Below are 27,240 nucleotides of genomic sequence, written 5' to 3' on the forward strand. Positions count from 1 at the left end.
AGAAATCAGGCTGCTGGATGGTCAGCCTGATGTGCGGGGCACTGCCATTCATACCCTCGCCCCCATCTACACAGACCCGCAACTTAGAATCATGCGCATACCGCACTGCCTCGGGCAAGGCGTGGATTGAGCTTTCCCCGCCTGAAGCAACAGGACGAGAGTCTCTGCGCTAGAGACTCTCTGCGCTACCTCCACGGCCTCTTGGACGGATCAGTCATCATTCACCGCGCTCACGTGAAAGACAGGACGGTAATTTCCTTCGCCCGAGCTTGGCCATATAGACTGGCTGTAATAGCCACCACCGGACTCATCCGCTCAGCAAAGACTTCCGCCTGACTACTCCTGCCAGATAGCAGAATCGCTTCTAGCGAAGTTGCACTTCATCAAAAGGGTTGGCGCCAAGAAGGCTAGTATTAGCGTCCAGGGGGTGGCCTTGAAGACGAATTAACCGAGGCGCAAGGTACACGCTCGAGACTATGAAAACGGCATAAGGCTTACAACCACGGCTATTAGTAGCATCCGAGCTGCCAATCAGGGCGTACCCTTGTGAATCAGTCGTCCACACACGATCTGGATAATACCGGGGATTAACACGGAGCGTTCTGAGGCTCTCGTGAGCATATTCAGAGATGAACCTCCTGGAACGGAGCATCCACGTCCGGTATGGCCTAGCCAGCAAAGTCGTAGCCCAGCACAAGATCCAACGCCAATGCCAACCATCTCCGTTAGCCATGATCTATCACTTCAGGCTCAATTGAAACAGAAGAGCGCATTGCTTGCTGTCGACGACACTATATAGACCTCAAAGCGAACCTCGTCTCTTGCGGCCAAGTACCTGGCAAACATCAGCTTTTCCAGATACTGCCTATTGAGCTATCTTCCGTTACGCATCATGGTTGGAATCAAGTCTCTCCTCCTTGCCTTCACGGCGGTCACCGGCGTCATCAGTGCGCCGTTTGACTTCCTTCACGAGCGTGACGATGCCGACAACTCCACGCTCATTGAGAAGCGCGCTGTCACCCCCAACTCTGAGGGCTACAACAACGGCTACTTCTACTCTTGGTGGTCTGACGGTGGCGGAGACGCCACCTACACCATGGGAGCGGGCAGCCGCTACTCTGTGACCTGGCGCAACACCGGCAACTTCGTCGGCGGCAAGGGTTGGAACCCTGGTACTGGCCGGTATGTCTTCCTCTCGATCTCAACTCTCAATCCTAAACTAACGTAGCACCAGCACCATCAACTACGGTGGCTCCTTCCAACCTCAGGGCAACGGCTACCTTGCGGTCTACGGCTGGACCCGCAACCCGCTCGTCGAATACTACGTGATCGAGAACTACGGCACCTACAACCCCAGCTCGGGCGCTCAGTACAAGGGCAGCCACACCACCGACGGGGCCACCTACAACGTCTACGTCTCCACTCGCGTCAACCAGCCCAGCATCGATGGAACGAGGACGTTCCAACAATACTGGAGCGTTCGTCAGAACAAGCGTGTCGGCGGCTCTGTCAACATGCAGAACCACTTCAACGCCTGGTCTCGCTACGGCCTCAACCTCGGCTCTCACTACTACCAGATCGTCGCGACTGAGGGCTACCAGAGCAGCGGTAGCTCCGACATCTATGTGCAGACGCAGTAAATGGAATGAAGATGAGGTGGGGCCTGATTTGTCTTGTCATGGTCTCTGATTAAAGCCCGTTGTTGAAATTTTCCAGTATGAGGGTGAGGCGAGAGGTTACTGGGAGTGAAGCAGTGACCGATTTGCAAAGTCCTCGTTCGATCTTGGGCCGTTCAAACGACAGGAGCGAGCTTAACGCTCGTCTCAACACGGTCATTTTTCATAGTCGTTGTATTCCAGGAAGTCGCGTCGCAGTTTATCTTGCCATTCCATCGAAGTCGAAGTACAGTATTTTCCGAGCAATTTTGGACGGCATGACAATCACTCACAACATTACACAGTCATTAGTAAGATAAGTAGAAGCTCCACCATGTGGCCAAAGGGGTGGAGTGCCTGGGCACGAAAATTGGGGACGCCGGTCTCGCAGGAAACGCGCCCACGTGACAAATTGAATCAAGCTCAGGATTGCCGGACCGGAAATGTGACAAGAGAAGCTTGGCTCGAAGAACCCGCCTTAGCCGAACAGTTGAACGAACGTGCCTGGAGAACCTTTGTGGAGCCGAGAGCATCCTTCAGCGACTTCGCGAATAACGCTGCAGTGTCTCTTTAGCGAGCACGAAAGATCGGCCACGGCGCGTTCTGGAAGACGCATCGAAGGATTCAAGGGAGTGGTTTCCTCGCATTCCCCAAACCTGTCACGACTGTGTCATACATGACTGCACGACTCCAGGTCTCCCAGGGCAATGCGCGGCGTGGCGACGCGGATCCCCGTGATGACGTTGAACCACCATTGACTCCCGACTTTTCCGACCGACTTTGCACGTCTTTGCGCTGCCCTCCAACGGGTCCAGGGCATCTGTGGAGCCTCCCATGGAGATATCCCCAAAGCCCGCCAAATCAACGTGGACGTGCGGTAGATACGGGGCCTGATCCCGCCTTTTGCTGACACAGAGTTGTCACGGCTGTGAGGTAAGACCTGGAATGCCGCGAGAGATTTGAAACATGTAGACCCTTCTTCAGAGCGATCACTCGCGTCCTTTTTGCGTTCTCTCTGCCTCTCTTGCGTCCTTCTTCGTATTTTCCATTGGCAGTCAGTTCCAGCATGACCGGCATCACGAGCGCGCAACAAGCCCCGGCTCCCCATGACGAGAAAAAGGATGAAGGTGCTGTCTTCGATGCCAACAACAATTCTGGCGATGAAAGCCCGACGCGTATTGAAGAGGGACAAAAAGATGGACTTCTATTGAATCAGGACGAAATACTGCAGAGGGTCAGGGCTGATCCCCATGACCTTCCGGCGATGTATTTGACATGGAAACGCGATGATCCGACGAACCCACGGCAATGGCCTAAGTGGAAGAAGTGGTACATTACTTGCTTTGCCAGCTTTCTCAATTTCTTGACGTGAGTCCAGCTCTACACGTTGGAAGAAATTGCATGCTAATGCGGAGCGACACAGATGTTTATGCGCTGGTGGCTACTCTTCAGCGGCTGAAGACATTACTTCCGCGTTCAACTCCTCCGCAGAGTTGGGCACTGTGGGTCTGTCGATGTACCTGCTTGGCTTTGCCGTTGGTATGAACACGTCGAAACTCGGATGCGTATAATTGGATCAGACTGACGTCCATTGATAGGACCCATGCTTCTCGCACCTCTGTCAGAATACTTTGGCCGCAGCCCAGTCTACATTGGCTCTTGGTTCGTGCTCGTCGTATTCCAAATCCCATTGGCGGTGGCACAAAACATGAACACCGTTATCGTCTGCCGACTCTTCCAAGGATTCGGTGGCTCTGCTCCTCTCACAAACACTGGAGGTAGCATCTCAGACGTTTGGGAGCGCAATGAGAGTGGTAATGCCATGATGGTGTACGGTCTGTCGTCGACCTTCAGTCCTCCCATGGCCCTGGTTATCAGCGGATACCTCGTGCTCAATGAGGGCTGGCGCAACTTGTTCTGGGCCTTGATGGGTATTACTGGAGGAGTTCTCCTCATTATGATCTTCCTTCTGCCAGAGACAAGACACTCCACCATCCTTGAGAAAAAAGCCAAGCAGCTCCGCAAAGTCCTAATCAAGGAAGGCTATCCTGAAGCCGCAACTAGAGTCTTCGACGCACACTCCATGGGCGAGAAGCGAAGCATCCACTCACTGTTTGCTGTCAACCTCACCAGACCCTTCCGCTTCCTCTTTACGGAGGAAATCACGATGGCCGCTGCCGCTTACAACGGCTTCATCTATGGCGTGGTCTACCTCTTCAACGAGTCCTTCTCTCTCGTGTTCGGCAGCGAAGAGGGCCATGGCTTCAACACGGGACAGACAGGCCTGACTTTTCTCGGCATCGCCGTCGGCGCTCTGGTCGCAGCATGCTTCTACCCTCTCCAGGAAAGGTACTACCTACGCCAAGTCGCCCGCAACGGTGGCAAAGGCGTCCCCGAAGCACGCATGGGACAAGCCCGCTTTGGCGCATTCTTGCTTCCGATTTCGCTCTTCTGGTTCGCCTGGACGTCCTACAGGTCGATTCACTGGATCGTGCCTATCGTTGGATCCTCGCTGTTCGGAGCTGGTATCTACATCGTCATCCTGGGCGTGCTGAACTATGTTGTGGACAGCTACCAAGTCTTCTCGGCGAGTGCTCTCGCCGGTGTCATCTTGGTGCGCAATACAGTCGGCTGCATCTTCCCATTATTTGCTGTGAGTACCTCCTCCACCTTCACCAAGCACAATCACTGACCTCGTCCAGCGCCAAATGTACGAACGTCTCGGCTTCGAATGGGCCAGCACGCTGCTCGCTTTCCTGAGTCTCTTGTTCGTGCCAATTCCCATCTGGTGGTTCTACAAGGGTAGGGCGCTCAGAAAGAAGTCGCCTTTCGCAAGGTACGATGTATCACGTCTATTTTTGATCGATTGTCGAGCTGACGCGTCTGCAGTCAGCATTTCGACCAGGACGAGGACGCGCCTCACTGAGGTCTTTAACACGCATGAAACATTCCTGCCATGGCTGGCCATTGAGATCATATTGCAAGGATCGCGAGATGCTGCACTTTGGGCTGATTTGTTATGGGTGCTGGTTCCGCCGATCTCTAGCATTTTGTTTGTCTGCCATCATGGAATGATCAGCTGCCTTGCGCGGTCAAGAATTTGCATACAGTCCATTATGAAATCTGCATTAGCATTAACTGCAAAGGAATTCGTTAGGCGCGTGTCATTGTGAGCAGTATGGCCGATCACTGGAAGCTCTGCTTCAGCAAATGAGGCTTGCGATCATCGAGATCCAGAATCATCTGTCCGAACAACCCGTTCGCCCAAGAGAACCTGCGCAGCCAGTCAGAGGGGGTCACAAGGAACGAGCGGAATCTTCGAACTCACCATTGCCTCGTCCAGTCGCTCTCGTTGAACGAATTGATACTCTCATGAATCAATCCCAGGCCGTCAGTCGAGCTCACAATCTCCTGCAACTGCCCCGTAATCTCCGCGTCGTCGTCGCTCGTGAAGATCCGCACAATGCTCGCCATCGGCCACGCCATGCCAGGGCCTTGGTGAGGTCCGCCGATAGAGTTGATCACCGGGCCGCGCATGAAGTACGGATTCCCAGCGCTGAGGATGAGATCGCGCGTGTTCTGGTAGACGCTGTCGTTGGCGTCTAGGTAGCCCAGGAAGGGCGCGGAGAGCAACGAGGGGATGTTGGCGTCGTCCATGATGTTCTGGGAGAAGAAGCCGTCGACTTCGAAGGCGTAGATTTTGCCGTGTGAGGGTGTGTCGACGATGCCGTGTTTGCTGATGGCGTCGCGGATGTTGTTGGACATGGCTGTCATGCGGCCGGCGAGCTCGGAGCTGTTGGAGCCGTCGAGTGCTGAGACAATGTCTGCTGCGGATCCCAGGAAGCGAGAGAACATCATGTTGGCGGGGATGAAGAGCTGAAAGATCGTAGAATCATCCGAAGGTCGGAAGGCGGACCTCACAAGGCCTGTGCCATTTTGAACCGGATTCCCGATACCATCATTAGCTAGAGTCTCAGTCGCGCGGTTGGTCAGACGCGTGAAGGTGTAGGGCGAGTCGAGGACTTGGCCGTCCTCACCGTACGTGGGCGTCATCATCGCTTCCGCAACTGATAGCACTGCCTGCACGGCAGAGATCCAGCTGTATTTGCCGAAGAACTCGGTGTCCTGAGTGGCTTTCCAGTAGTTCGAGGAGACTTCCAGGAACGACGCAATTGAGTCGAGCTCATACTTGCATTCGAACACAGACTGGTTGTTATAGTGTGGGACCACAGTATCCTCGCTGGCCGAGGGATTCGGTGCAGGCTCAATGCCAGATTCTACAGGCGGCTGAAAGGAGTTGCAGTAAGGTGACGTGAGGAGGTATCGAGCCTGCAGATTGATGACACCGCGGTAGAGGGACGCGATAGAATCTGGCGATGATGACGCCTCTAGCAGTGGGAGGTACGACTGCATTTGGTTTGCGCTGTCTCTCAACCACATCGCATTGATATCCCCCGTAATGATGAAGCAAAGGTCCTCATCGCTTCCTTCGGCGAAGCCCTTCCATCTGATCGCAGTATCCAGCGTGTTCGGGTATGTGTTTTCGAACAGTCTTCGCAGATCGGGATCAGAGATGTCTCCTTTGACACGATTGACAGTGTCTTCGACTACAGAGGAGTTGAAGGTCCGACAACCTGGTTCCGGTCGCTGGTATGAAAGGTTGTATCTTCCGTCTGAGAATGGACCGTGTGGCTGCTCGGCGTAGTCTAGGTAGTCGGGACACTGGGCGTTGGAGACAGCCAACGTAGCAGCCGCTAGGGAAAGCTCACGAAAACCAACCATGTTGTCTTCTTCGCAGACGCTTCAAGTCGGTGCGTTGGAGTGTATGAATCAACAAGACAGCCCGTGAAGCAACAAACCGGGCGATCGCTGCCTTTATGCAGCTCTACCACGCTGAGGTTACCTCGACTTAGCGTCCGCCGAACGGCAGTGACTGCAGGAGTGGTCGACGTTCCGTGCGTCAAACTCGCATTTCCCCTCCCGGTGGGTTGATCACCCGAGTGAGTCCCCAGTGACTACCTTGAGGGTTCCATACGAGCAGCCCCTATCTGACCTGCTTTCCAACGGTGATGCATGCACCAACATCACACAGGAGGCAGATGGCTGAGCGCCATCGCCATGGACTAGTGGCTTGAAAACCTCGATTTGAACATCTCATCAGTCACCAGTATCTGGTCGGTGTAGAGTTAAGGCAGTGGACATGACGTCTGGCGCGACGCTTGACTTTCCTGTTCCTGGGCTGCTGGCGGAGCATGTGCGCGGGGAACGTTGCTTCGTGCGCTTCGGCTCCACATTCGATGCGTAGGTCTGCCGAAGTGTGACCATGGGCATGGCATGTAGCGCGGTGTAGCATTCGGGTTCTAGTCTTCCTTTCCGGCGGGATCCTCATCGAGCATATGCGCTACCTCATCTGGGAGTCTGTGGCGTATTGATTTGAAGAGTGAGTACGGCATATGCACGCTCGCGTCGACAGACACTTTCCCAAGGCTTCTCGGCAATGTTAAGGTAACATGGCGCGCTACCCTCGCCTTCATATTCTGGGAAAAAAAATAACGGTTTCGAGGGTTAGATCCACGAGCTGCACACCCGATGTTTTAGGCGTGCGGAGCTCGTTGGCGCTGATCGACGAGCAGCACGTGCAAGATCACCCTTGCCCCCTGGGAAACGTCGCCCATTCCGTGTCTCACGTGGAAGACATGACCTACACATCAAAGGGTGTTGCATACATTCGTGGGAGTTTGGTTCTAGCCGTACATAATACGATGGACCTCTTCACCAATAGCCAAGCTGCTTGTCAGGCCTGGACTCTCAATGCCCAGCAGATTGACGAAGCCCTCGAACCCATCCTCCTTCTTGATGTAGAAGTCCTGGAAACCTTTGCCGCTACCGACAGCACCCATCCTCTGCAGCTTAGGCCTGATACCTGCGTAGTCCAAAGCCAGGGCATCAGTGTCCACTCCAGGGAGGAAGGACTTGATCGACTGCACGGCTGTGGTGAACCGGACCGGATCGCTCGTCGGAGCCAGGTCATCTGGAGAGTCCACCCACTCTACGTCGGGTCCAAAACGTATGCGACCTCCCATGTCGAGGGTGAGATGTGTCCCAAGGCCACCGAGTCCCGGTGTTGGAGCCGGGTAGATGAGTGTTGAGGTTTTGGGGAACGATTTGGCGTAGCTGAAGTAGTTGCCCTTGGCGTAATACTGTGTCCTATGCCTCTCAGGTGGTAAGATCATGTTGTTGACGTCGCAGGCATAGAGGCCGGCGCTGTTAATGACAGTTTCTGCAGTGATGTATGTGTCATCCTCTGCTGCGCTCTGCCCAGGCGATGTCGTCCAGATTTTCCAGTCAGGACTGCCTGGCGAAGGTGCTTCTACTCTTACCACGCGGCTTGCGAGCGCAGTGTCGCCTCCTTCGTTCTCGAAGTCACCGTGCAGAAACTGCATGTAGCTGTGTGAGTCTACGATGCCGGTCGTGGGGCTCTCTAGAGCACCGGCTTCCGCGCGCACTTCAGGCTCTCTGTGCGCTATTTCGTCTCGAGATACGTATCCAATAGGCACTCCTATCGATTTCGCAAAATCATGGACCTTGTGGCATTCACCCATTTGCTCTTCCGTCTGTGCGACAATCAATTTGCCACAATTGCTGTGAGGAATGGCGTTCTTCTTGCAGAGATCGTACATCATCTCCTTGCCCTGTATGCATAGTCGCGTCTTGAGGCTGTCTTTCGCATAATACAGCCCAGCATGTATCACCTACTCGTGGATCAGTGCCATGTTGTGTTGTCTGCAATGCGACACTCAGACTTACCTCGGAGTTGCGACTGCTCGTCTCGCTACCCACCATCCCATGCTTCTCGATCAACACCGTGCTAACGCCATCTCTCTGCTGCAGCCGTCTGGCGATAGCTAAACCAACAGCACCACCTCCAATGACCGCGTGCGTGAAGTCGGCTTGGTGGGTTGCTGTGCTGGAGAAGCAACGCGCGGAGTGGCGGAGCGCCCTTGCGCCGCCGCGCGAGAACATTGGAGCGCGCAACAGTGAGGAAGAGATCTAGCCTCGCAGATGCGCTGTCTTATGCACAGATTCCTATTGAAGCCCAAAATGCTTTTGGCCCGAAGCTATTGGTGTCTCGTAGACCACCCCCAGCACGCAAGTTCGGACGTTTTTCTCTCCGACAATTGACCGTGTGGCGGGCCTGCAGAGCAAGAGAACTGTCTACTAGGGTCCCACATACAGATTATGGCAAAGACTGTTTCTCGAGATCATATTGGAAATTGCGAAGTACACAGATTATCAATTGCTGGAATGCTCTGCCCTTGAGATTTCTGGTCTGTGATGCTCATGCACATAAGGTACACTTCATGTGATAACAGTTTGCAGGTGGGCCGTGAGACCCTCTGACGACCTTCCACCTAACTCTTATTTCTGTGACTTGACCGAGCCGAGCAGAATACAGCCCTCAACTCTAGACCTCCAAGAACTTCAGTCGGATCGGAGAGCCTGTTCCCTGCAAACTTTCGGATATAAAGTGGTGAATTTTGTAATCAAGACTTCCAGGTTACAAGTCAAGCTAGAAACGCGCCCTTCAACATCCGGCTCGGTGCATGAGTCAACAGTGTGACTGCAATCGCATCAATCATTGTGGCAACAGTATATTAAGCACCGATTCTCTGGCATTGTCGCTCTAATACTTCGATCCCATTATCGACGGAACAATGGTCCTCAAAAACGTCACACCCCGGCCGAAGTATGACCCGCTGGCGGCCATCAAACGCTCTGAGACCATCGAGTGCGGTACAGAAGCACGAAAACACTTCGCCATTGCCGATGGCTACCACAACCTCAACCACGGTAGGCCATTTTAGGCCATTTTGAAACATTTTGATGCAATTGGCACAGTCCGTCTGGCATAGATTGCATCCAATGGCTGATCCTTTCGCTAGGCTCCTTTGGCACCTATCCCAAAGAAATCGGCAATGTCCTTCGTCACTACCAGGATCTAGCGGAAGAAAGACCGGATGTTTTCATTCGTTATGACTATCCCAAGGCGCTCGATGAAGCTCGCGCGGCTATCGCCGAGTATCTCAAGGCCCCTGTGGAAGGCTGTGTCTTCGTCCCCAATGCGAGCACAGGCACCAATACCGTCCTGCGAAACCTGGTATATCAGCCTGGCGATGTGATCATCTATTTTGCAACGGTTTATGGAGCCTGCGGGAAGACTGTCGCATACATCACCGAAACGACCCCGGCGACCTCACACATGGTCGAGTACACCTACCCTCTGTCCGACGACGAGCTCTGCTCCAAGTTTGAGCAAGCCATAAAAGGCATCAAAGCCGAAGGCAAGAACCCGCGCGTCGCGATCTACGACACCATCGCCTCGCAGCCGGGCGTCCGCATGCCTTTCGAGCGCCTGACGGAGCTCTGCCGCCAGCACGGCGTCCTCAGCTGCATCGACGGCGCGCACAGCGTAGGCGGCATTCCGCTCGAGCTGGGCAAGCTGGATCCCGATTTCTACGTGAGCAACTGCCACAAGTGGCTGCACGTCCCCAGAGGCTGCGCAGTGCTCTACGTGCCGGAGCGGAACCACGCTCTCATGCGGTCCACCCTGCCGACCAGCCACGGCTTCGTCCCAGCCCCAGTCGACGGCGCGGCTGACATTCGCTCACCGCTGCCGCCCTCTGCGAAGACCGCCTTCGTCAACAGCTTTGAGTTCGTGGGAACGGTCGACAACGGCCCGACGCTCTGCGTGCCCGCGGCGCTGGAGTGGCGTAAGAAGCTCACCTGGAAAGGCAAGCAGGGCGAGAACGCGATCTACGCTTACACCGAGCACCTCGCGCACGAGGCCGGCGAGCTCATGGCTTCTGCCCTCGGGACCGAAGTCATGGAGAACGCGGAAGGGACGCTGGCCAAGTGCTTCTTCAGCAATGTCCGCTTGCCGCTGTCATTCCAGGACCAGGCGCAGGGCGACGTCGGGAAGGCGTTTGAGATCGTCACCTGGATGTCGCGCGTTCTGGTCGACGAGTATGATACTTTCATGGGGTTCAACTTTTACGCGGACGCGTGGTGGGTTAGGCTGAGCGCGCAGGTGTATCTGACGCTCGAAGATTTTAAGTGGGGCACTGAGGTGCTGAAGGAGGTCTGTGAGAGGGTCAAGAAGGGAGAGTGGAAGACGGAAGGAGCGTGAGCCGCTGCTAGACTCTGAATGGGGGGACATTCCGTGTCTTTTAGACCCACAACCATTGTGTACCTTCTGCAAGAAAACGTTGCGCGGTAAAGCCATTCTGCTATCCTGTTAGCTCACGGGTGCTGGCATTTCCTATAGAAGTTTTATTAGTATATCTTGGAGATCCTAACATGAGTGCGGTTCGGAAAAGCCTCTCTGTGATCCGGATACGAGTTGAGATGCTACTATCGCCTCCCAAAGTCTCGACATGACTTTGACCGACGAGTGCTGGGGCATCGTGGCTGTCATACACCAGAGCTTTGGAGAAGTGATCGTCAGTGATGAGCAATTACAAGCTGAAGTGTACTCAGACATTGTGACTATAGTACATGGTCATTCATGGTATCTATCAATTGCGCGGTTCCCTCGCGCAATTATGTCGTACAAACAGGTTCCCTCTATTTTACAAATCATTCACAGCATCTGCATACGCAGAGAACCACTGGACTCTCGAGCAGCTCGCCAGCTATACATTAGCTATGACAGCAGGTACGGACTCATTCACTGTTCATCTTGAGTGAGAATGGATTGCCTTGCCACGTCAACGACACGGTCTTCAAGGGCATCGTTGTCCCTTCGGGAGCAGTGGGCTTGGTTGATGGCACCTCTTCGTATTTTGTTGTGACTCCCACACCCGCAAGACCTCGCTCTCCTGCGACAGCATTCCAGATGAATTGCCTAATGTAGCCGTCCGGATCGACGTGCAAAGCCCCAACAGGCGAAGGGCTCCTCTGCACGCCGTCCACCACGCCTCTCGTCAAAGGCTTACTGGATGCGAGGAGGGCAAGAGCGCCCTCACCCTGCCATTCGCTAGGCGCGCCTGCAGGAGCTCCCTCGAGCTCACGAATGGTGGCCGGCGAGGCACGGGGGACCTTGCACTGCACCAGCACCTTGATCTGATGAGGCTCGCCAGGCAGGTCCCAGTGTCCTATGAGATCGATCCCCTTATCGTTGCTCTTCCCCGACCTATGCAGTCGAAAGCCAAACGCCTTCAAGGACTCCATGACCCTGTACTCGTACAGCGTCCCTACATAGACCGTCGACTGCGAGCTGAGGCCGCTTTGTTCCACGAACTCGTTGAAGCTCTGCAGGTCATGATGTTTATCCGAGCTTGCAATGATGGCTCTCGTCCTGCTTGTGGCTTGCCCCTTCGCAACCGCTACGCTTCTGGAAATACTCTGCTCCAGACGGGCTTGCCTCTCAAGAAGTCCAAGCAAAGGTGTTGGTTTCGGCACCTCCTTCGCGCGTGTTTCCGGCTGCGGCTTCGCTGGCTCTCCCTTGGAGCGCTTCCCGGATGTAATTTCGCTTTTTGGCTGCGACTTTTTTCGATCATTTATCAGAGTACTTCTAACTAGCAAGGGCCCTTTCGCCTGCAGCTGGGCTGCCTCTTTATAGGAAGATTTCCGGAAGAGCTTTTCCTTAGCAAGAAGCTTTCTAAAGGACGAGGCCCTTTTTAGCTGCGACTTTGATGGCTTTTTAGAGGAATTGTGATCCTCTCTGGAAGACTTGGCGCTTTGGCCATTGTCGCGGTCGGGTTTTTGGCGCGGAAGACAAGAGACGGATGTCGTCGAGAAGATCCGGCTGGACGGGCGCATCAAGGAGCGCGGGGTGGAGAGGAAGCCATGGCGGCTCAACATAGAGACGCGATGCGGCAAAGCGACTGCAATCAGCCGGCTTGATATGCCGCAGGAGGTTCGAGGGAAGAAGATGTCGGGAGAAAGGTGTCGGATCTCGATTAGCGATATTTCCGTCACCAGACTGAGCCAAACCCTCAGGGCCCTCCTGCCGAACGTGGAGGCGGCCCGCGTTTCGCGCATTGATGCTCGCGATCACATGCGAACGCTCGACTCTTTACACCCAACGACAGACAGAGACGAGCGTTCGTTCGCTTTGAACCCATCCTTGACACGGGCACAGTGAAGCTGTCAATTTGCCAACATGGATCGCCTGACACAGCTGCAAGACACCCTCGACGACGTATGTAAAGCTCGTGATGCGCCAACACCTCTGCGAACGCTAACAGCGGCCCAGCTCTTGACGCAAATGTACGCCAGTCTGAACTACATCCAGCAGAAGCATCCATACGGCGACTTCCCCGACCAGCCTAGCCAAGCAGAACCGCCTGCGCCTGCTCCTAGCACCACGAAAGCCCTCACGAACGGCGACGCCGCGACCGCCAAAGCAGAGCCCAATGGCAATGTCAAAGTGAAAGAAGAGAAGAAAGAAGAGGACAAGAAAGCCGACAAGGCAGACGGGGCGCCGACGCACATCCCTGACCAGCCGGATATCTTCGAGTCGACAATGCGCGAGATGGCGCGCAGCCTGATTTTGCAGGAGCAGAAGGCCGAGATCCTGATCAATAGTATGCCGGGTATCGGGCACAACGAGGAAAATCAGATGGCGAGGATGTCTGCTTTGATGGAGGAGCTGAAGCAGGTCGAAGGAGAGAGGGCGAAAGCTGAAGTAGATCGCCAGAAGATGGTCGACACGCTGGGAGAGGTCATTGTTAGTGTCCAACGTGTGAGATGAGGATCTTGCTCGTATTGATTGCCTTCAACTCTGTCTGTTGTGCCGACCTACAGCGACCAGAGAACTCTACCTCAGTGGCATATGCTTACCAAAGCTTCCCAAGGTGAGTATACGCGAGGTGTGTTTATACACGGTACGCCCTCGTAAAGATGTCTGGCATCATGCAGCTGCAAAGTTGCCAGAGGGCTGAAGTTTCCACATCTCTTTACGACACTTGCAGTGCGTAATGTGAAGCGTGCGTTGCCCACATGACGATGCGACTGCCACGTGGGCCGTGGCTGCTACAATGCCACGACGCAAGTTCGATAGATGGCAAGCGACCAGCGCTCATCAAAGATTGATCAACCATCCTACGAACATCATTTGGTACAGCATCACTCCCGGTGTTTCACATCTATCGATTCGACATGGAAGTCGTCAGAAGCATACGCAAGCGGCGCTCACTGTACCTCGACCTACCAAGACACCCACTCTCCTCACTCAAAGACCAATTACCCAGCCACTCGCGAGTGACTGCCAACAGCGACCAGCAGGAGCGCAGTCAGACGAGCTCCACCGCTCCCTCCAAACCGCTCCCTCACGACCCAGCCCACAACGCCTTCGAAGAAAGCTTCACCGCAGCTCTCTCCAACCCGAATCCCACCTACGACGGCGCCCACGACGATTATCATGATTGCACGCCCCTCTTGAACGCGTTTCACGCCACCGACTCCCCCCAAGAGACCCACACCCCTCAAGACCGCCCTCCCATCAAGCCCCCGGGCAAATCCAAGCCTATTCTTGGCATCTGCAACTGGCACGAAATCTGCCGGAATGCGCAGTACACGCGACCGGTGGCTGATATCCTGCGACAAGTGTTGGGAGATGGAGAGCCGAAGATGCACCGTGGAGAGCGTCGCTACGAGCAGCTTTCTGAGCGCGATGTTGCAGGAATAACTTCAGAAGGACACCGGGGTGGTAGAAAGCGAGGGTGGTGGGACTCATTGAGGACGAGATGTAGAAGGTGACGAAGCGCGGGAGAGGCATCTTCGGGGGAAAAGGGAACGGTGACGGCCCACTCTTGAACTAACGGATATCTACTGGGGACGACCTACGATTAGCGGGATAGAGGCCGAGGGGATTCTTTCAGGTGGAAATAGAACCAATTATGCTGATTATGTGCAGTGCATTACATATCTCATTGCTTCTCATGATCATGTTTCGCTTCGGCGGGCGCCTCCTTCTCGGCAGGCGCCTGTCCTTCATCAAGAGACTTCTTACCCGGCTCCGAAGTCGCTCCATTTCCAAGCTCCGCAACTGTCGTAACGTGCGGCCGGTCATCCGAACTCGTGACAGCTGGCTTAGCAGCAGGACTCGGAGTAGCAGCCGGCGTCTCAGCCTTCGCCCTCCAACCCTGCTTCCTCTTCTCCGCCGCCCAAGTGCCCCAAGAGCTCAGGTAAGCCGAAGCCCGCTGGCTCGCAGCCTGCACATTAGCCTGCGCCTGCTGCATATCCGGCTTCGCGAAGCGGCCAGCCTGCTGCTGCTGAGGCGGCTTGTTCTCGTCCTCCGGCGCAGCAGCAGCGGCGGCCGCTCTGGCCTCCTCGCTGCGCTTGCGCTGCGCCTCGCGCATGACTTCGATGTCGGCCCAAACTTTGTTGAACGCCGAGGTGACCTGGGTGCGGCCGGCGGCGAGGCGCTCGTTGACGACGTCGCGGGTCTGGTTGAAGCGCTCGTCGAGGTGCAGCTCGGAGACCTGGGCCGCGAGGCGGCGCTGAACGTCCTCGATCGTCAGGCCGCCGGCGCAGGGGTGGCGGGGCTCCACGATGTCGAACAGGTGGTCGTCGGTGAGGCGCTGCCAGAGCTTGTAGTTTTCGGTCTGTCGCCAGGCGTCTCTAAAGGTGGTGGCGAACTCTATTGAAGGGTCGCCTTCGACGTCGGCGAGGAGGGCTTTGGGGTCGCCGGCGTCCTGTTTGGTGATGTATTGGTGGTATTTCTCTGCGGAGAGGAATGCGACGAGGTATTCTTCGAATTGCAGGCGGATGAACTCTTCGCTGCCAGCGTAGCCGTGAGTCTTTGGTCGTGAGGGATCTGTCTCGTCCCAAGTATCATTCACCGCTTGTGTGAGGAAGTCCATCCATCTCCGATCTGCTGTGGAAAGTGTTGTTGCTTGTCGTAATGTTGGAGACAAAACGCTGACTGTATCTTCATCGAGGTTGATAAGTATATCGCAGTAACGCTCCTTTTGACTGAGGAGCAAGCTGTTGGTACTACCCAAGATGTAGCTCTTCGTGCCCTCGTCTGTCAAAGTGTCAAGTTGCTGAAGAGGCGTGTAAGGTCCAAACAGGCTTCCTTTTCCAAAGATTTGCAATGGCAGACCCATGTAGGCAAGAAGTGAAGCTCGGTCGCTTGTCTTCACACTGTCCTGTGGTCTTGCATTCCGGGCATACTGGTCTAAATGTGGTGCTGCGCAGTCTTGCAGATTTCGAACGAGACCAGGTATGAGTGACAATAGCGAGAATTGGACTTGACAGACTTGCTCACAATGCGAGCCGAAGAACAGCATCTGTCGTCCCGTGTCAGCTCTGAACCGTATCCCACAATGTCCACAAGGGGTCTTTCAACTCACCTTCGGCTGCAAGAGCAAGCACTTGAACAACACCAGCGTCTGCCACTTATACGTATGCACGAGCTCCCTCAACGACAGCCCAAAGTACTGATCTCGCTCCTCCTCCGTCTGCTCAGCCTCGTGGACCAGGTTCTCCTGGAATCTCTACACCAACAAAGACGAGTCAGCACAAGCTCCTTGCATCCAGCACACAACACTGCCCACCTCCCCTCAACAACACTCAGCCCCACGGCAAACAGAACACCAAGTGCCGACCCACCTACCTCCAAAATCTCCACATCCCTAAAATCCCTCTGCGCAAACCAAGCCCTCGTGACTACACTCAGCTTCTCCCTCAGCCGCCCAAACTCCCCCGGGCGATCCGTCAGCGCAACGACAGCCTTCTGCACCGCGCTGCGCGTGACGTCCTCGCTCTTCCAAAGCAGCTTCGCGGCGTCCAGCTGCTGCGTGCAGCTGATCCCAAACACGCTCTGCTCTTCCCCGGCCTCGGCTCCCTTCTGCACGAGCGTGAAGTAGCTGAACTCCTCCGTCAAGCTGTGCGCGCCGTCCGGCAGCGCCATGTAGGGGATCAGGCCCCAGTCATTGTCGGAGGCGGGGTCGCGGGCGGGCGGGGCGCCGATCCAGAGCTCGATTTCGGGGCCGCGGGCGTGGTGGAAGTCGACGACGCAGACGAGGGGCGTGAAGGGCATTTCTTTGGGACGGATAGTGGTGGTGGTGGCGGTCGAGGTCGGATTCGAGCGAGGGGGTGTGATGGGATGGGATCGGGGAGTAGCGCAACGGTTTGTCCGGATCAGCTTTCGGTGGGGGACTTCATGCTTCGTTTCGCTGGGCTGCTTGCTGTAGTGTAGTGTAAGGTGTTATTGTTGTGCGGCGAGAGGATGTTGGCGGGTGCGTTGGAGTCTGGGCGTTTGTGTAGAGAGTGGGGTGGGAGATCTTGGGTGCTCAAGGGAGGGGATCGGCGTCGACAGCGCATCCAGAGAGCTGGAAGCACGAAGCACTGCAAGTGGACGGACTGCGGTGAGGGTGTGAGGTCAGAGGGAGCCTTGGCGCATGCGATAGATGTACATGTTTTAAGGCACTATTGTACTGTGAATGCGATGCCGAAGATCCGAGGTCGGAACATGCGCTTCTTGAAACATGTGACTTTCGTGCATGGGAATTTGAACGAGCGGTATAGCGCTAATGGTATTTTCAATTCATCTAACACTCCTATCGGAGAGCTCGGCCGCCGCGGCGAAAGCCGAGATGCACACGCCTGTGACTGTCTGCCTTCGATTCCTCCCAGCATTCATGCCACCGCTTCCCCTTCCCTGAGTCACTCGTCTGCGCAAGGAAAAATAAATTCCAATGAATATCCCAGGCCCTAAGCATTGTGTACCTATCCCCTCGTATGCTTTTCCTAGGAATAATCGCCACGAGCTACATTCTCGCCAGGCATCGTTTGTCGGTCGTGTGATTTCGTTTTATGCTCTGCGAATTCGAATTCCGATCCTTATACTTGTCGAGGAATCTCGCCATGAGCCTCGGAGGCAGGGTCACCGTTTGTGTCCACGTTGTGGTAGTCAAGGATTTCGGAGTACCTAAAATTGTTGGTCAGTCGCAGCAAATAGATCAGATTTCAAATTTGCTCACATCATGATTTTCCAAGTGTCAACAGGAAGATCGGCATCGTTGAAAGACCAGTCGAACTTCTCCTCAGCGACAGGCTCATCCGTAGGGTCGTGGTAGGGCGCAAGGTAGGGGTCGGCAAGAGCCTCGCCGGCCTTTATGCGGGTACGCGGGTCGAAGACCAGCATCTTCTCAAGAAGCTCAATGGCCTGCGGGTCTGCGTTCTTGAACTTGTTCTTCAGCGGCTGGCGCTCACGCTTGGGCAGAGACTGGACGAATCGGAGGGTGTTCTCGCTGCAGATGGTGCTGATAACATCGTCTGGCGGGGTACCCAGCAGTTCGGTGATGATGGAGAACTGGTTGACGTGGTCCTTGCCGGGGAAGAGGGGCTTGCCCTCGAGCATCTCGGCGAAAATGCAGCCAGCGCTCCAGATGTCCACCTCCACATCGTACTTTTGCCAGGTGAGCATGATCTCGGGGGCTCTGTAATATCTGGTCGAGACGTAGCCGGTCATCTGAGGGTCCTGGATACGCGCAAGACCGAAGTCGCAAATCTTCAAGTCGCAGTTTTCGTTGACAAGGATGTTGGAAGGCTTGAGGTCACGGTGGACGACACCAGCGGAGTGGACATATTTCAGACCACGCTATGCACGTTAGCCATGAGGTTGAGAAAAGGAGTGTGAATCTGAAGCGCTTACCAGGATCTGGTAGAGAAAGTACTGAATGAACTGCTTCTCAAGAGGGCGCGAAGTAAGGAGACGGTGAAGATCGGTTCCTAGGAGCTCGGTGACTGTGTACCTGTTAAGAGCTGGTAAGCCAAATGAGACTGGGAAAAATCACCTACCAACATACATGTCCTCAAGAGGAGAGATAAAGATATCGCTAAGGCTGATGACCTGCAACATGTTTAGCGGGCATGCTCGAGGCTCTCAGGGGCGCGGTGCATCATCGTACGTTCTCATGGCGCAGGTGCTTCAGGAGCTTCAGTTCGCGGTATGTGCGCTTGGAAAGGACAGGCGTGCTGAAGGGCTTCATGATCTTCTTGACCGCGACAGCAGAGCCGGTGAGCTGGTCCTTGGCCGAACTGTACCGGGTGTGAGCACTTTTTCTCCCTCACTCCACTACGGCTGCGGATCTGCTTTGCAACTCACCACACAAGGCCGAAGGCGCCCATGCCCACGGGCTGAAGATCCGAGTATCTGAATCCTCCGTTAGCCCACGCTGTTGCCGCGGCGCCCGGCGTCGCGCTGATGCCGCCCGTACCTGCTCGTGATCTCGAAGGTGGTGCCGAAAATCTGGGCACGCACGAATTCCGCCATTTTGAGTGAGGTGTGATGCTGTCAGGCCGCAATCGGTGGGTGGAGGGTGGTTGTTCGGCGCAGGAAGAAGCGCAAGGGTGGCGGGCTGGATTGAACGTTGGTGTTCCTCCGTAGCGGGGCGTAGTGGCGTAACGTAACCGCGTCGTCACTGGCCGGCTTTGCAGCTATCTGGGCAGAGCGAATGAGCCGGTATCCTCAACAGCGAGCACGACGGAGAGGAGGAGGGAAAGCGAAGCAGTCAGGCGTAGGAGGGGTGCTGGCAGGAGGAAAACATTTGCGACGAACATGGGTGTGACAGGTCAGGCGTGGCAGCGGGATGCCGATCTCGTCCTGACGATCGCTGTGCCGGGTGGCGATGGGAGCTGCTGCTGGCCGCTTTGGGGTGGCTGACGAGACGAAGACGCACTCTACGTACGGCGCAGTGCGGCGGGGACGGTATGGTATGGGATGATGGGAGAGGAGGGGCACGAGCGAGGGATGAATGAGTCGGTGGGCAGTGGGCGAGGGGGAAAACAGCCCGCGGCACACATAGTGCTTCTGCGTCTCCGTCCACCAGCCTAACACCCTAACACCGCCATACTCGTCCGATCTCGATCGTGCAAGCGCCACGCTCGGCTGCCATCCACGCATGCCACGCCGTCTTCACCAAAACTTGCCGCATCCCGCATTCACTAGCCACAACCATCGCCGCCCCGACCGCCCTGTGCTCCGTGGCCGCCGCGCGACTGGCAGCCGACTGGGCCCGCGATAGTGGCAGCGCGGGCATCATGACGTGTGTAGCATAGGCACGGGCATTTCAGCAGGCACATGCAAATCGTGACGAATTTGCGTTCAGGCGTCGGCCCTCCCTCCGAGCCATTCGCAACGACAGCGACTCGCGCTTCTGTTGGCAGCGGCAATTCGACGCCTGTCGTCGGGCAACAGTAGCGCAGATCGCGCGCAACTCTGCTTTGGCGGACTACCTAGGCACTGTAGCAGCCATTCTTGATGAGACAAGCGTTGCTGGTGGGACAGCCCGCCGCCCTCTCCACCGTCCACAGCGGCCGGTCGTTGCGCGAGGCCCATGGTCTAGATCCCGTCGTGCGAGTTTCGGTCTTCCTGGGGATGTGCCTCTCCACGACGGTGTTCGTCACATGGCATCCTTCAACCTCTCGAGGAACTATTCCCATACGTGTCTGCACTCTTGGGAAAGCGATAAATTTCCCCTACCTGGGTGGAAACGGAAATACCATTCGGGGCCACGGCCTGCAGCCCGCTTTGTGGTGGCTCTAGATGCATCCCATTGATCCACCCGTGCCTCCATGCATCTGCAGCACCCCGACACGTGAATCATGGTTGTTATTGTGACAAAGCCATTGAAGTCCTCCTTTGACTTCCCTCGTCTGGTCCTAAAAAGTTTCCCCATAGTCAAATGTCGGCCATAGCTAGTCCATCGATTTGGTCATCACGTGTAATAAGCACCTTGGGGTCAGCACTCAAGCTCTGGATATAACGTGACTTCGCACATCGGTGTAGATGGTCATTCACATGATATGGACGGATATATTGTCATGTCGCTGACACAGGTGATATTGCCCTTTCTGGAAGTGATTGAAGACCTTGGCCCAAGTCCCTGTGCCCATACCAAGGGCAGCATCTACAATACATCCGCTCAATCCCACCAAGATACGTATCTCTGGTCAGTTTCCTCACAATTCCACACCTTACAGCTCATAGTATCGGGAAGAAATTGCCGAAGACCTCACGGCACCATTGAGATGTTTGCTCCCTGAAAAAACACCATTAGGCTCTCGCGAGCGTCCATGCCAATTTAGCCGACTACCCCAACCCTAACCCTTAATCGCGTTCAACGCCAGATATACTGACCTCAGCATCAAAGCGGTTATATCTGATACTAAATCTGCTGTGTAAGTTTTGAGCGGATTCCAAACACTTTCAATGGTCCGGCGCAACTTTGTCTCTATTATCTGCAATGCTCCTGCATCCGACAGTGAGGACATTTAAGCTTTTCCACCAGCGCTGCTGTGAGAGATATGTAAATGTTGGAAATAGAACGACGGCCGCCGTATTCGTCGCCTTAGCATGTCCTGAACCTTCATGCTTGAACTTGACAGGGTATCATTGCATTTCGGCTTTCTTCATCTAGAGTTTCAGGACAGATCCCGCGTAGGATGCCTGCCGTCTCGCAGCGCCTTTGTCCCAAGCACACTATTTTCCAGAGCCTCTTTGCTGCTGCGCTACGAATCATAATTGCTCGTCGCCCGCGCAGCATGCCATCCGGTATCGTGCTTTCTTCCGCGCTCAAACCTGAACCACGTGAACCAACAGACGGCTCTCACGCCAACCCGGCGCGCGAACGGTCTCTCGCTCCTTCACCTCACCTGGAGCCCCGAAACCGCTCCTTCATCGAATATCCATATCGGGTCGTCTCGTCTCGCGACCGTCGCCATGCGCAAATCCATTCGTTCCTCGCTCCCCCACTCTTTACCTCCCACCGCGGTTGTCCGCATCAATGCGGTCCAGCGCCTCGAGCATGACGACCGAGTTTCCGCGGATGACACACATGCCGAGGCGCGTCTTCTCGCCGCTGGGCTTGCTCTCGGTGGCCTCGTCGAGGACGATGTTGAGGAAGACGTCGTAGCCGCGCAGGGTGCCCATGACTTTGCGCGAGCCGTTGAGCTGCACTTCGACGCGCTTGTCGAGGTACTGTTGTTTCGCTCTGTTAGCTTGGGGAGTATTGGGAGTGGAAGAGGGTTGGGCGGAGGTGGTGGTACCTTTTTGAGCTCGGGCTGTGGTTGAGGCATTGCGTGGGTTTTGTTTTGCTGTAGAGCGCGCGAAAGTTTGGTGGATTCGAATGTTCCTATGGATCGTGTAGGAGGATGACGAGTGGATTTCTAGAAGTTGGAAGGCTAGATTATGGTGGGATGCGCTTGATCGTGAGCGCGTAGTGTCGCCGTATGCGTTCGTTCAAAGTCCCGCGCCGGCCACTGAGCTTGAGCCGGCTCGGAAGGTGAGCCGCGACAAAATCACGTGCGCACCTCACGTTCACTTTCACATGAAGACGTCCAGCTAGCATACCTGTCATTCGATGGCTTCAACTTGCACTGTGTCCACTGTGCAACTTTTCACATTCAATTTATTGCTTTACTCCTCAGACATCAGTTTGACCCAAGATTGTCTCTCATTGGTGCATTAGAATACGATCCACGGGACCAGGTGACGAATGTACAATAGCATGAAGATACACGACCCATAATTCCGTGGTCTACCAATCGATGCATCATCAGGACAACTCATCCATGTCATCCTCCTCATCTGCCTGAACATCCCTCGCCATCACAAACCTCCGAGCAGACGACTGCAGCATCGGGCTCCCTCCCAAACTGCTTCTAGGGAGTGGCTCGAATCTTTTCGAGCCGACCGAGCGCGCCACAAAGCTCGTTCGGCGGTCGTTGTCACGTTGCGGTGTTGCAATCATGGGGCTCCGCATGATCAAAGCGCTGTCTGAAAGGCGAGAAGACTTGACGTGAGGGTTTGGTTGCTCAACGTCGGCCTTCAGTCTGGCGGCGGACACGTTGGTGTTAGCCGTGGCAGGATCCTGTTCGACGTCTGGATCGGAGCGGGTAGTCAGGCTGTTGGCTCTCTGAGCACCCGACCTTGTGCCGTCTGCCGGGGCTGCTGGGGTGAAGAAGCGCTCATAAGGATTCGTGCTTGGATTATCCACACCTGACCTAGGATTCTCGCAGGATTCTGCAAAAGTCCACGCTGAAGATCTAGAAGCAGCCGGGTCGACCTGACAGAAGTTGGGGTTGCTTTTGAGTTGGTAGCGGATACGGTGAGTCCACCTAGTCTCCGTATCGCGATAGAAAGGGTGATTCCGCCTTACCCACGCAAGAATCTCTCTGCCAGACATGCGTTTGTTTGGGCGAGAGTTTAATGCTGAGCTTATGACTTTAGCCCAGTCAAGCTTTGGCCGTTGCATCTCCTCGCCGCTGATTTCTTCGTCTTCTGATGCGGTTTCCGTTTGGTCGGCTGTTTCCTGATATGAGCAGTCGGAATCGCTGTCGGCGACTTCAGAATCGCTGATCCGCTTTGACCGTCCTGACCATCTCTTTCCTTTGGCCCCACGAGATTGAGCAAGCTTGGGCTGCTTGACTGAGTCTGGTGCGGTCTTTGTGAATCGCTCGTTCGTTCCGTCAGTCGCAATTATCTCCAGACTTGGCTCTTGGTTCTTGATATCGTGGCCGGTATTGTAGTAATATGGCGCTGCATGTGCATTACCCACATTAGTATTCTCCTTGTCCGAACATGGATGATTCTCTTCAAGCGTCAATTGATTCGGTCCAAGGAAATAGGGCATAGCTCCGTGGCTAGATCTTGCGGGCGTGTCGTACACTGCTCCAAGATTAGGAAACGGGGAGCGCCTTTCGTCCTGCTCCGGCGTGCAGCGGTCGATCGGCGCGGGTGGAGGAGGGCGTGATCTCACATTCCCTGGTTCAGTTGGAACGGATGAAGCAGATGTGTCCCCCTCCGTTCCGACATCTTGTGGCGGAGTTGATACGAATTCGGAAGCAGTAAGATCATCCTTGTCTAGAGCCGCTTGCATGTCTTGCATGGTACGTTCAAGAGACGCGAGCTGATCGTCATCAGTCACATGCATCTCGTCTGCGTGCGCACCAAAACCGACAGCATAGGCGATATTGGTCTGAGCATCTTTTTGTAAGCTCTGCCTAGAAGGATTGTCTGAGTCTGGTTGTTCGTTCCATATTCCCATATTGTTCAGTGGCTTTCTGAATGCCTCGCTAGTGGCCCTACCAGGTATCTCTTGGAGCGTCGACTCGGGGCGTGTTGGCGCCTCGCGATCGTTGGACGCCCCTCTCGTCGAGTTCTTCAAAGCCTTTCGAAGTAAGGGGACCGACCAGCGTGATGTCTTTTCGGCGATATGCGCCGGTAGAACTCTCTTCTGCTTATTCGAACCAAGGATGGAGCCATAGTAGTGATTTTGGACCGAACCTGGGGTCCGACCAGGAAGATGTTTGGCCATTTCTTCCCAAGACATTCCTTGTCCCTTGAAGAGAGCCACTTTCTCACTTTCTTCATCTGTGTAACGCTGCCGAAATTTCGAGTCAGGGTCGGACTTCATGTTGTCTGCCTCTACTTTGGCTGAAGCCGCTTTACCGACGATGACATCGTAGTATCTATCGGTGACAGACTGGCTCGTGTGTTGATTACTGGAAGGCAAACGTGCGGCAATCTCGGCCCAGCTCATCCTCTCTTTTTCGCGAGCTTTCTTGATGAATTTGTCCTGCTCGGGAGTAAAGGCAAGCGTCAGAGTTTCCGCCTGGTCTGAGTCATTTGTTGATACCTTTTGGCTTTCGGTCGTGGAGGCACATGCTTCTTTATTGGCAGTCGTGTGTAAGACCTCATTCACTGTTCCGTCTTCTTCCGACGGAGCGTCTGTAGAAGACTTAGCGCCTGGAGGATTCGGCGAGACAGGGGGCGCGTCTTGCGTCCTCTGAGCTTGGTGTACGGTGCGACGCTGTTTGGCTTTGAGCACATTTTCTGCTGATTGATTGCGCCGCGGAGGCGTCGGCTTGATAGCTTTGTTGGCAAAGATCTCATTTGCGGGAATCTGTCGAGTCGTAAAAGGATCTCTAGGTCCGGGCCAGGGAGGCATGGGTTGAATTGGCCTTGGACCTTTGCGCGCAGGCTGGAAAGGTAAAGGGCCCTTGCTTGACGGCTGTGTGGTGTTCCAGGCGGACGGACCGACCTGTGCCGGGTTAAGAGGATGAGACCTTGGGTAGATGGGGCCTGCAGGTGTTTGGGGTACCGGATTCGCTTGCAATGGGGCGCCAGAAGCAACACCGCTGCTGTTGTTTGTCCAGATCTCGCGCTGATTGATTGCTTCAACGAGAATGGCGGGTCCAGAGTGCGGCGGAGGCGGCATGGGCAGGTGACTGTGGAGATCACGCTGACCATTGTCATTTCCGTCAGTGGTGTCTTCTCGAGAGTTCAGAGTCGAATTGCGCTCTGATGCCATCCCGACGAGAGCGGAAGAGTCATGAGAGAATCGCTTATCCCCTGCCCTAAGGTGACTGTACCGACGATGGAGAGACTCTTCGTCTCTTCCAATCAGGTAGTCTGTCATCTCTGCGAATGACATACCCTCCTCCTCTTTCATTTGAAGAATCAACTCGTCTTCTTCTTTTGAATAGCGCAAGAGCTCAGGGCCGTCGGTTTTGGTGGTTATCGCAGAAACCTCCTGATTTTCTTGCCACTCGCGCGTTCCTTGATCGGCCAATTTGCGCCGATAGTGGTTTTGCACGACAGCCTGAGTCCTCCCTGGCAGGTATCGAGAGATCTGTTCCCATGTCATTCCTCCTACCTCTCGCAGCCGCACAATGAGCTCGTTCTCTTGTGATGTGAATCGCTGATCATTCTCACAAGCCGGACCAGTGTCGAGAGCTCCTGATTCGTCAAGACCGTCTTGCAGCTCTGTCATAAATGATCGTCCATGCTGATGAGAAGCTTGGCCTGTTGCTTGATCATACAAGGAAATCCCTCGGGAATTCCTTTCATCAGGCGGCAAGCTAACAGGCAATCCTTTCTCCACTAAGCGATGGCGCGCCATGCAGTCGGATGTCTTACAGAGCTTGTTGTAATGATTTTGCACAGAGGCAGCCGAGCGGTTTGAAACCAAACGACCTATGGTTTCCCATGGAAGTTGGTCGACCTCACGAAGTCTGATGATCGACTCTTCTTCGTCAATCGAAAAATGTGCTGATCGCGCATCTCCCCCGGTGAGGCGTCTTCCGGTATTGGCGCCATAGGAAGATTCCATTCCAGGCAGGGGAGTCACTGGTATGCTGAATTCGTCTCTGCCTGCTTGTTCGTCACGATGATCTTCAGGCACAAGGACGGAGAATGTACCTGGCTTCGGCTCAGGTCTGGGAGGCGAAAGGGTTTCTTGCAGAGGCTTCAGAAGACCATACCGGTAATAGTACATACCGCAAGGATTACACAAGAGACCGTCGGGGCCTTTCCTGAAGGTCCGACCATTCGTCTCACCGCAATTTGTGCACATCTTTCCATTTACATTGGCATTGGGAATATCGCTGCCATTGCTGCGGGCCAGATCTCCGTGCAACGGATCGACTTCGCCATCGTAATCAGTTGCCGTCTCAGGTGCTCCCTCCATCACTGTCTGTTGATTGAGCCTGGATCGTCTACGTTTCATTGGACGAGGATGTTGCACGGGTGCCCAAATCGAGGCATGACCTCCAGGTGACGCTGTGAACGATGCGCCAGATGAAGAAACGGGAAGCGGAGGGCTGGGTGTCCGTCGATGTTGATCGCCAGGAAGCGTAGGGAATTCCCAGGGAGAATCTCTGCCATGGTCGTCCTTTCGACGTCTCTTGTTGTCTTTTCTTGTGGCACCGGTCATGAATCGAGCAAGCTGGTTTGCAATACTCTGGCCAAGTGCTTGAATGGTCTCGGGGTTGATAGAGCCACGCTGTTGAGATGTGCTTTGCATGGCCTCCATTGACTGTTGCAGGAACGGAAGACTGAAGAGAAGATTTCCCGGTGACCCAGATCGAGACGTGACATTCGATGAATCTTCAGTCTGGGACTCGTTCAAGCCCCTGCGGTCGTCAAGTCCCCTGACTAGCGGCTTGGACGCTGGTACCGTCGCTTCAAAATCCTCTGGGTAGAAGTTGGATGATAGCTCATCGGGCGCGTGGGATGCATCCTGCCGATGGTCGACCTCTTCGTCGTCGCTGCCAGCTCCACGGCTGGAATAGCCAGATCTGCCGGATACACTCGAGGCATCACCATCCTCCCAGTCGTCGAACGACTCTTCTTCCGTAGGGCGATCGTCCTGTGGACCTAGAACATCGTTTCCCAAACTATTCCCAAACACTCGAAGCACTTGCGCCGATGCGCTTTGGCCCGGGTCGACCTCGTGTCGCATGTTTTCAAGGTGTCCATTGTTGACGAAGACTTCGCCCGTTTCCAAATCAATCTCATCGCCAATTCCTTCAAAGTCTTTTTCGTATTTCTCGAAGATGTGCTCGAATCGCGACTTCAAGCGAGCGTCGTTCGCGCGACGATTGCGGGCGAGGTCGGGGTCATCGTCCACGGACACCCTGTTTCTGAAGTAATCCTCCATCTTGACAACTCCCCCTAACCGCTCCGGCCTTCCCAAGATCCAAGCATCCGGACGCGAAAATCGGCAATGTCAGATGTTGGAGTGTCGAGTCCAAGTCGTAGGCGCAAATGCGATGAACGAACGCGGGT

General features: G+C 55.0%; 12 protein-coding genes across 12 annotated transcripts; 5 read left to right on the top strand and 7 right to left on the bottom strand.

The window, feature by feature from the left end:
* Positions 1 to 836: 836 nt before the first annotated feature.
* On the top strand, positions 837 to 1,873 carry xynG (Endo-1,4-beta-xylanase G). Its single transcript, XM_069375776.1, has 2 exons — positions 837 to 1,182; positions 1,235 to 1,873. Exons 1-2 carry the CDS (start codon positions 893 to 895, stop codon positions 1,638 to 1,640), a joined length of 696 nt encoding a protein of 231 aa, XP_069226962.1. The 5' UTR covers positions 837 to 892; the 3' UTR covers positions 1,641 to 1,873.
* A 735-nt stretch (positions 1,874 to 2,608) lies between these two features.
* Positions 2,609 to 4,802, top strand: WHR41_07172 (uncharacterized protein). Its single transcript, XM_069375777.1, has 5 exons — positions 2,609 to 3,023; positions 3,079 to 3,194; positions 3,254 to 4,308; positions 4,358 to 4,491; positions 4,545 to 4,802. Exons 1-5 carry the CDS (start codon positions 2,722 to 2,724, stop codon positions 4,579 to 4,581), a joined length of 1,644 nt encoding a protein of 547 aa, XP_069226961.1. The 5' UTR covers positions 2,609 to 2,721; the 3' UTR covers positions 4,582 to 4,802.
* Positions 4,740 to 6,796, bottom strand: WHR41_07173 (uncharacterized protein). Its single transcript, XM_069375778.1, has 2 exons — positions 4,984 to 6,796; positions 4,740 to 4,929 (listed from the first exon to the last, which is right to left on the bottom strand). The coding sequence occupies exons 1-2, from the start codon at positions 6,435 to 6,437 to the stop codon at positions 4,842 to 4,844; spliced, it is 1,542 nt and encodes a 513-aa protein (XP_069226960.1). The 5' UTR covers positions 6,438 to 6,796; the 3' UTR covers positions 4,740 to 4,841.
* Positions 6,797 to 7,357: 561 nt separating this feature from the next.
* Positions 7,358 to 8,740, bottom strand: WHR41_07174 (uncharacterized protein). The gene is made up of 2 exons (XM_069375779.1): positions 8,463 to 8,740; positions 7,358 to 8,407 (listed from the first exon to the last, which is right to left on the bottom strand). The coding sequence occupies exons 1-2, from the start codon at positions 8,676 to 8,678 to the stop codon at positions 7,400 to 7,402; spliced, it is 1,224 nt and encodes a 407-aa protein (XP_069226959.1). The 5' UTR covers positions 8,679 to 8,740; the 3' UTR covers positions 7,358 to 7,399.
* Positions 8,741 to 9,370: 630 nt separating this feature from the next.
* WHR41_07175 (uncharacterized protein) lies at positions 9,371 to 10,842 on the top strand (the record flags this gene model as incomplete). The annotated part of the gene is made up of 2 exons (XM_069375780.1): positions 9,371 to 9,506; positions 9,599 to 10,842. The coding sequence occupies 2 exons, from the start codon at positions 9,371 to 9,373 to the stop codon at positions 10,840 to 10,842; spliced, it is 1,380 nt and encodes a 459-aa protein (XP_069226958.1).
* A 536-nt stretch (positions 10,843 to 11,378) lies between these two features.
* On the bottom strand, positions 11,379 to 12,518 carry WHR41_07176 (uncharacterized protein; the record flags this gene model as incomplete). The annotated part of the gene is made up of 1 exon (XM_069375781.1): positions 11,379 to 12,518. One exon carries the CDS (start codon positions 12,516 to 12,518, stop codon positions 11,379 to 11,381), a length of 1,140 nt encoding a protein of 379 aa, XP_069226957.1.
* A 226-nt stretch (positions 12,519 to 12,744) lies between these two features.
* On the top strand, positions 12,745 to 13,573 carry WHR41_07177 (uncharacterized protein). The gene is made up of 2 exons (XM_069375782.1): positions 12,745 to 12,858; positions 12,913 to 13,573. Exons 1-2 carry the CDS (start codon positions 12,820 to 12,822, stop codon positions 13,408 to 13,410), a joined length of 537 nt encoding a protein of 178 aa, XP_069226956.1. The 5' UTR covers positions 12,745 to 12,819; the 3' UTR covers positions 13,411 to 13,573.
* A 244-nt stretch (positions 13,574 to 13,817) lies between these two features.
* On the top strand, positions 13,818 to 14,417 carry WHR41_07178 (uncharacterized protein; the record flags this gene model as incomplete). The annotated part of the gene is made up of 1 exon (XM_069375783.1): positions 13,818 to 14,417. The coding sequence occupies one exon, from the start codon at positions 13,818 to 13,820 to the stop codon at positions 14,415 to 14,417; it is 600 nt and encodes a 199-aa protein (XP_069226965.1).
* A 170-nt stretch (positions 14,418 to 14,587) lies between these two features.
* WHR41_07179 (uncharacterized protein) lies at positions 14,588 to 17,058 on the bottom strand (the record flags this gene model as incomplete). The annotated part of the gene is made up of 3 exons (XM_069375784.1): positions 16,279 to 17,058; positions 16,016 to 16,159; positions 14,588 to 15,952 (listed from the first exon to the last, which is right to left on the bottom strand). The coding sequence occupies exons 1-3, from the start codon at positions 16,702 to 16,704 to the stop codon at positions 14,588 to 14,590; spliced, it is 1,935 nt and encodes a 644-aa protein (XP_069226964.1). The 5' UTR covers positions 16,705 to 17,058.
* A 129-nt stretch (positions 17,059 to 17,187) lies between these two features.
* Positions 17,188 to 19,488, bottom strand: HOG1 (Mitogen-activated protein kinase HOG1). Its single transcript, XM_069375785.1, has 8 exons — positions 19,228 to 19,488; positions 18,887 to 19,110; positions 18,775 to 18,822; positions 18,578 to 18,707; positions 18,468 to 18,519; positions 18,322 to 18,413; positions 17,648 to 18,267; positions 17,188 to 17,595 (listed from the first exon to the last, which is right to left on the bottom strand). Exons 2-8 carry the CDS (start codon positions 18,940 to 18,942, stop codon positions 17,508 to 17,510), a joined length of 1,086 nt encoding a protein of 361 aa, XP_069226921.1. The 5' UTR covers positions 18,943 to 19,110; positions 19,228 to 19,488; the 3' UTR covers positions 17,188 to 17,507.
* A 1,340-nt stretch (positions 19,489 to 20,828) lies between these two features.
* On the bottom strand, positions 20,829 to 21,880 carry WHR41_07181 (uncharacterized protein). Its single transcript, XM_069375786.1, has 2 exons — positions 21,717 to 21,880; positions 20,829 to 21,648 (listed from the first exon to the last, which is right to left on the bottom strand). Exons 1-2 carry the CDS (start codon positions 21,744 to 21,746, stop codon positions 21,427 to 21,429), a joined length of 252 nt encoding a protein of 83 aa, XP_069226922.1. The 5' UTR covers positions 21,747 to 21,880; the 3' UTR covers positions 20,829 to 21,426.
* A 345-nt stretch (positions 21,881 to 22,225) lies between these two features.
* On the bottom strand, positions 22,226 to 27,112 carry WHR41_07182 (uncharacterized protein; the record flags this gene model as incomplete). The annotated part of the gene is made up of 1 exon (XM_069375787.1): positions 22,226 to 27,112. The coding sequence occupies one exon, from the start codon at positions 27,110 to 27,112 to the stop codon at positions 22,226 to 22,228; it is 4,887 nt and encodes a 1,628-aa protein (XP_069226919.1).
* Positions 27,113 to 27,240: the final 128 nt, after the last annotated feature.

Source organism: Cladosporium halotolerans (genome assembly GCF_011745625.1).
Source record: "Cladosporium halotolerans strain TM138-S3 chromosome Unknown Sca31, whole genome shotgun sequence".
Lineage (NCBI taxonomy): Eukaryota > Fungi > Ascomycota > Dothideomycetes > Cladosporiales > Cladosporiaceae > Cladosporium > Cladosporium halotolerans.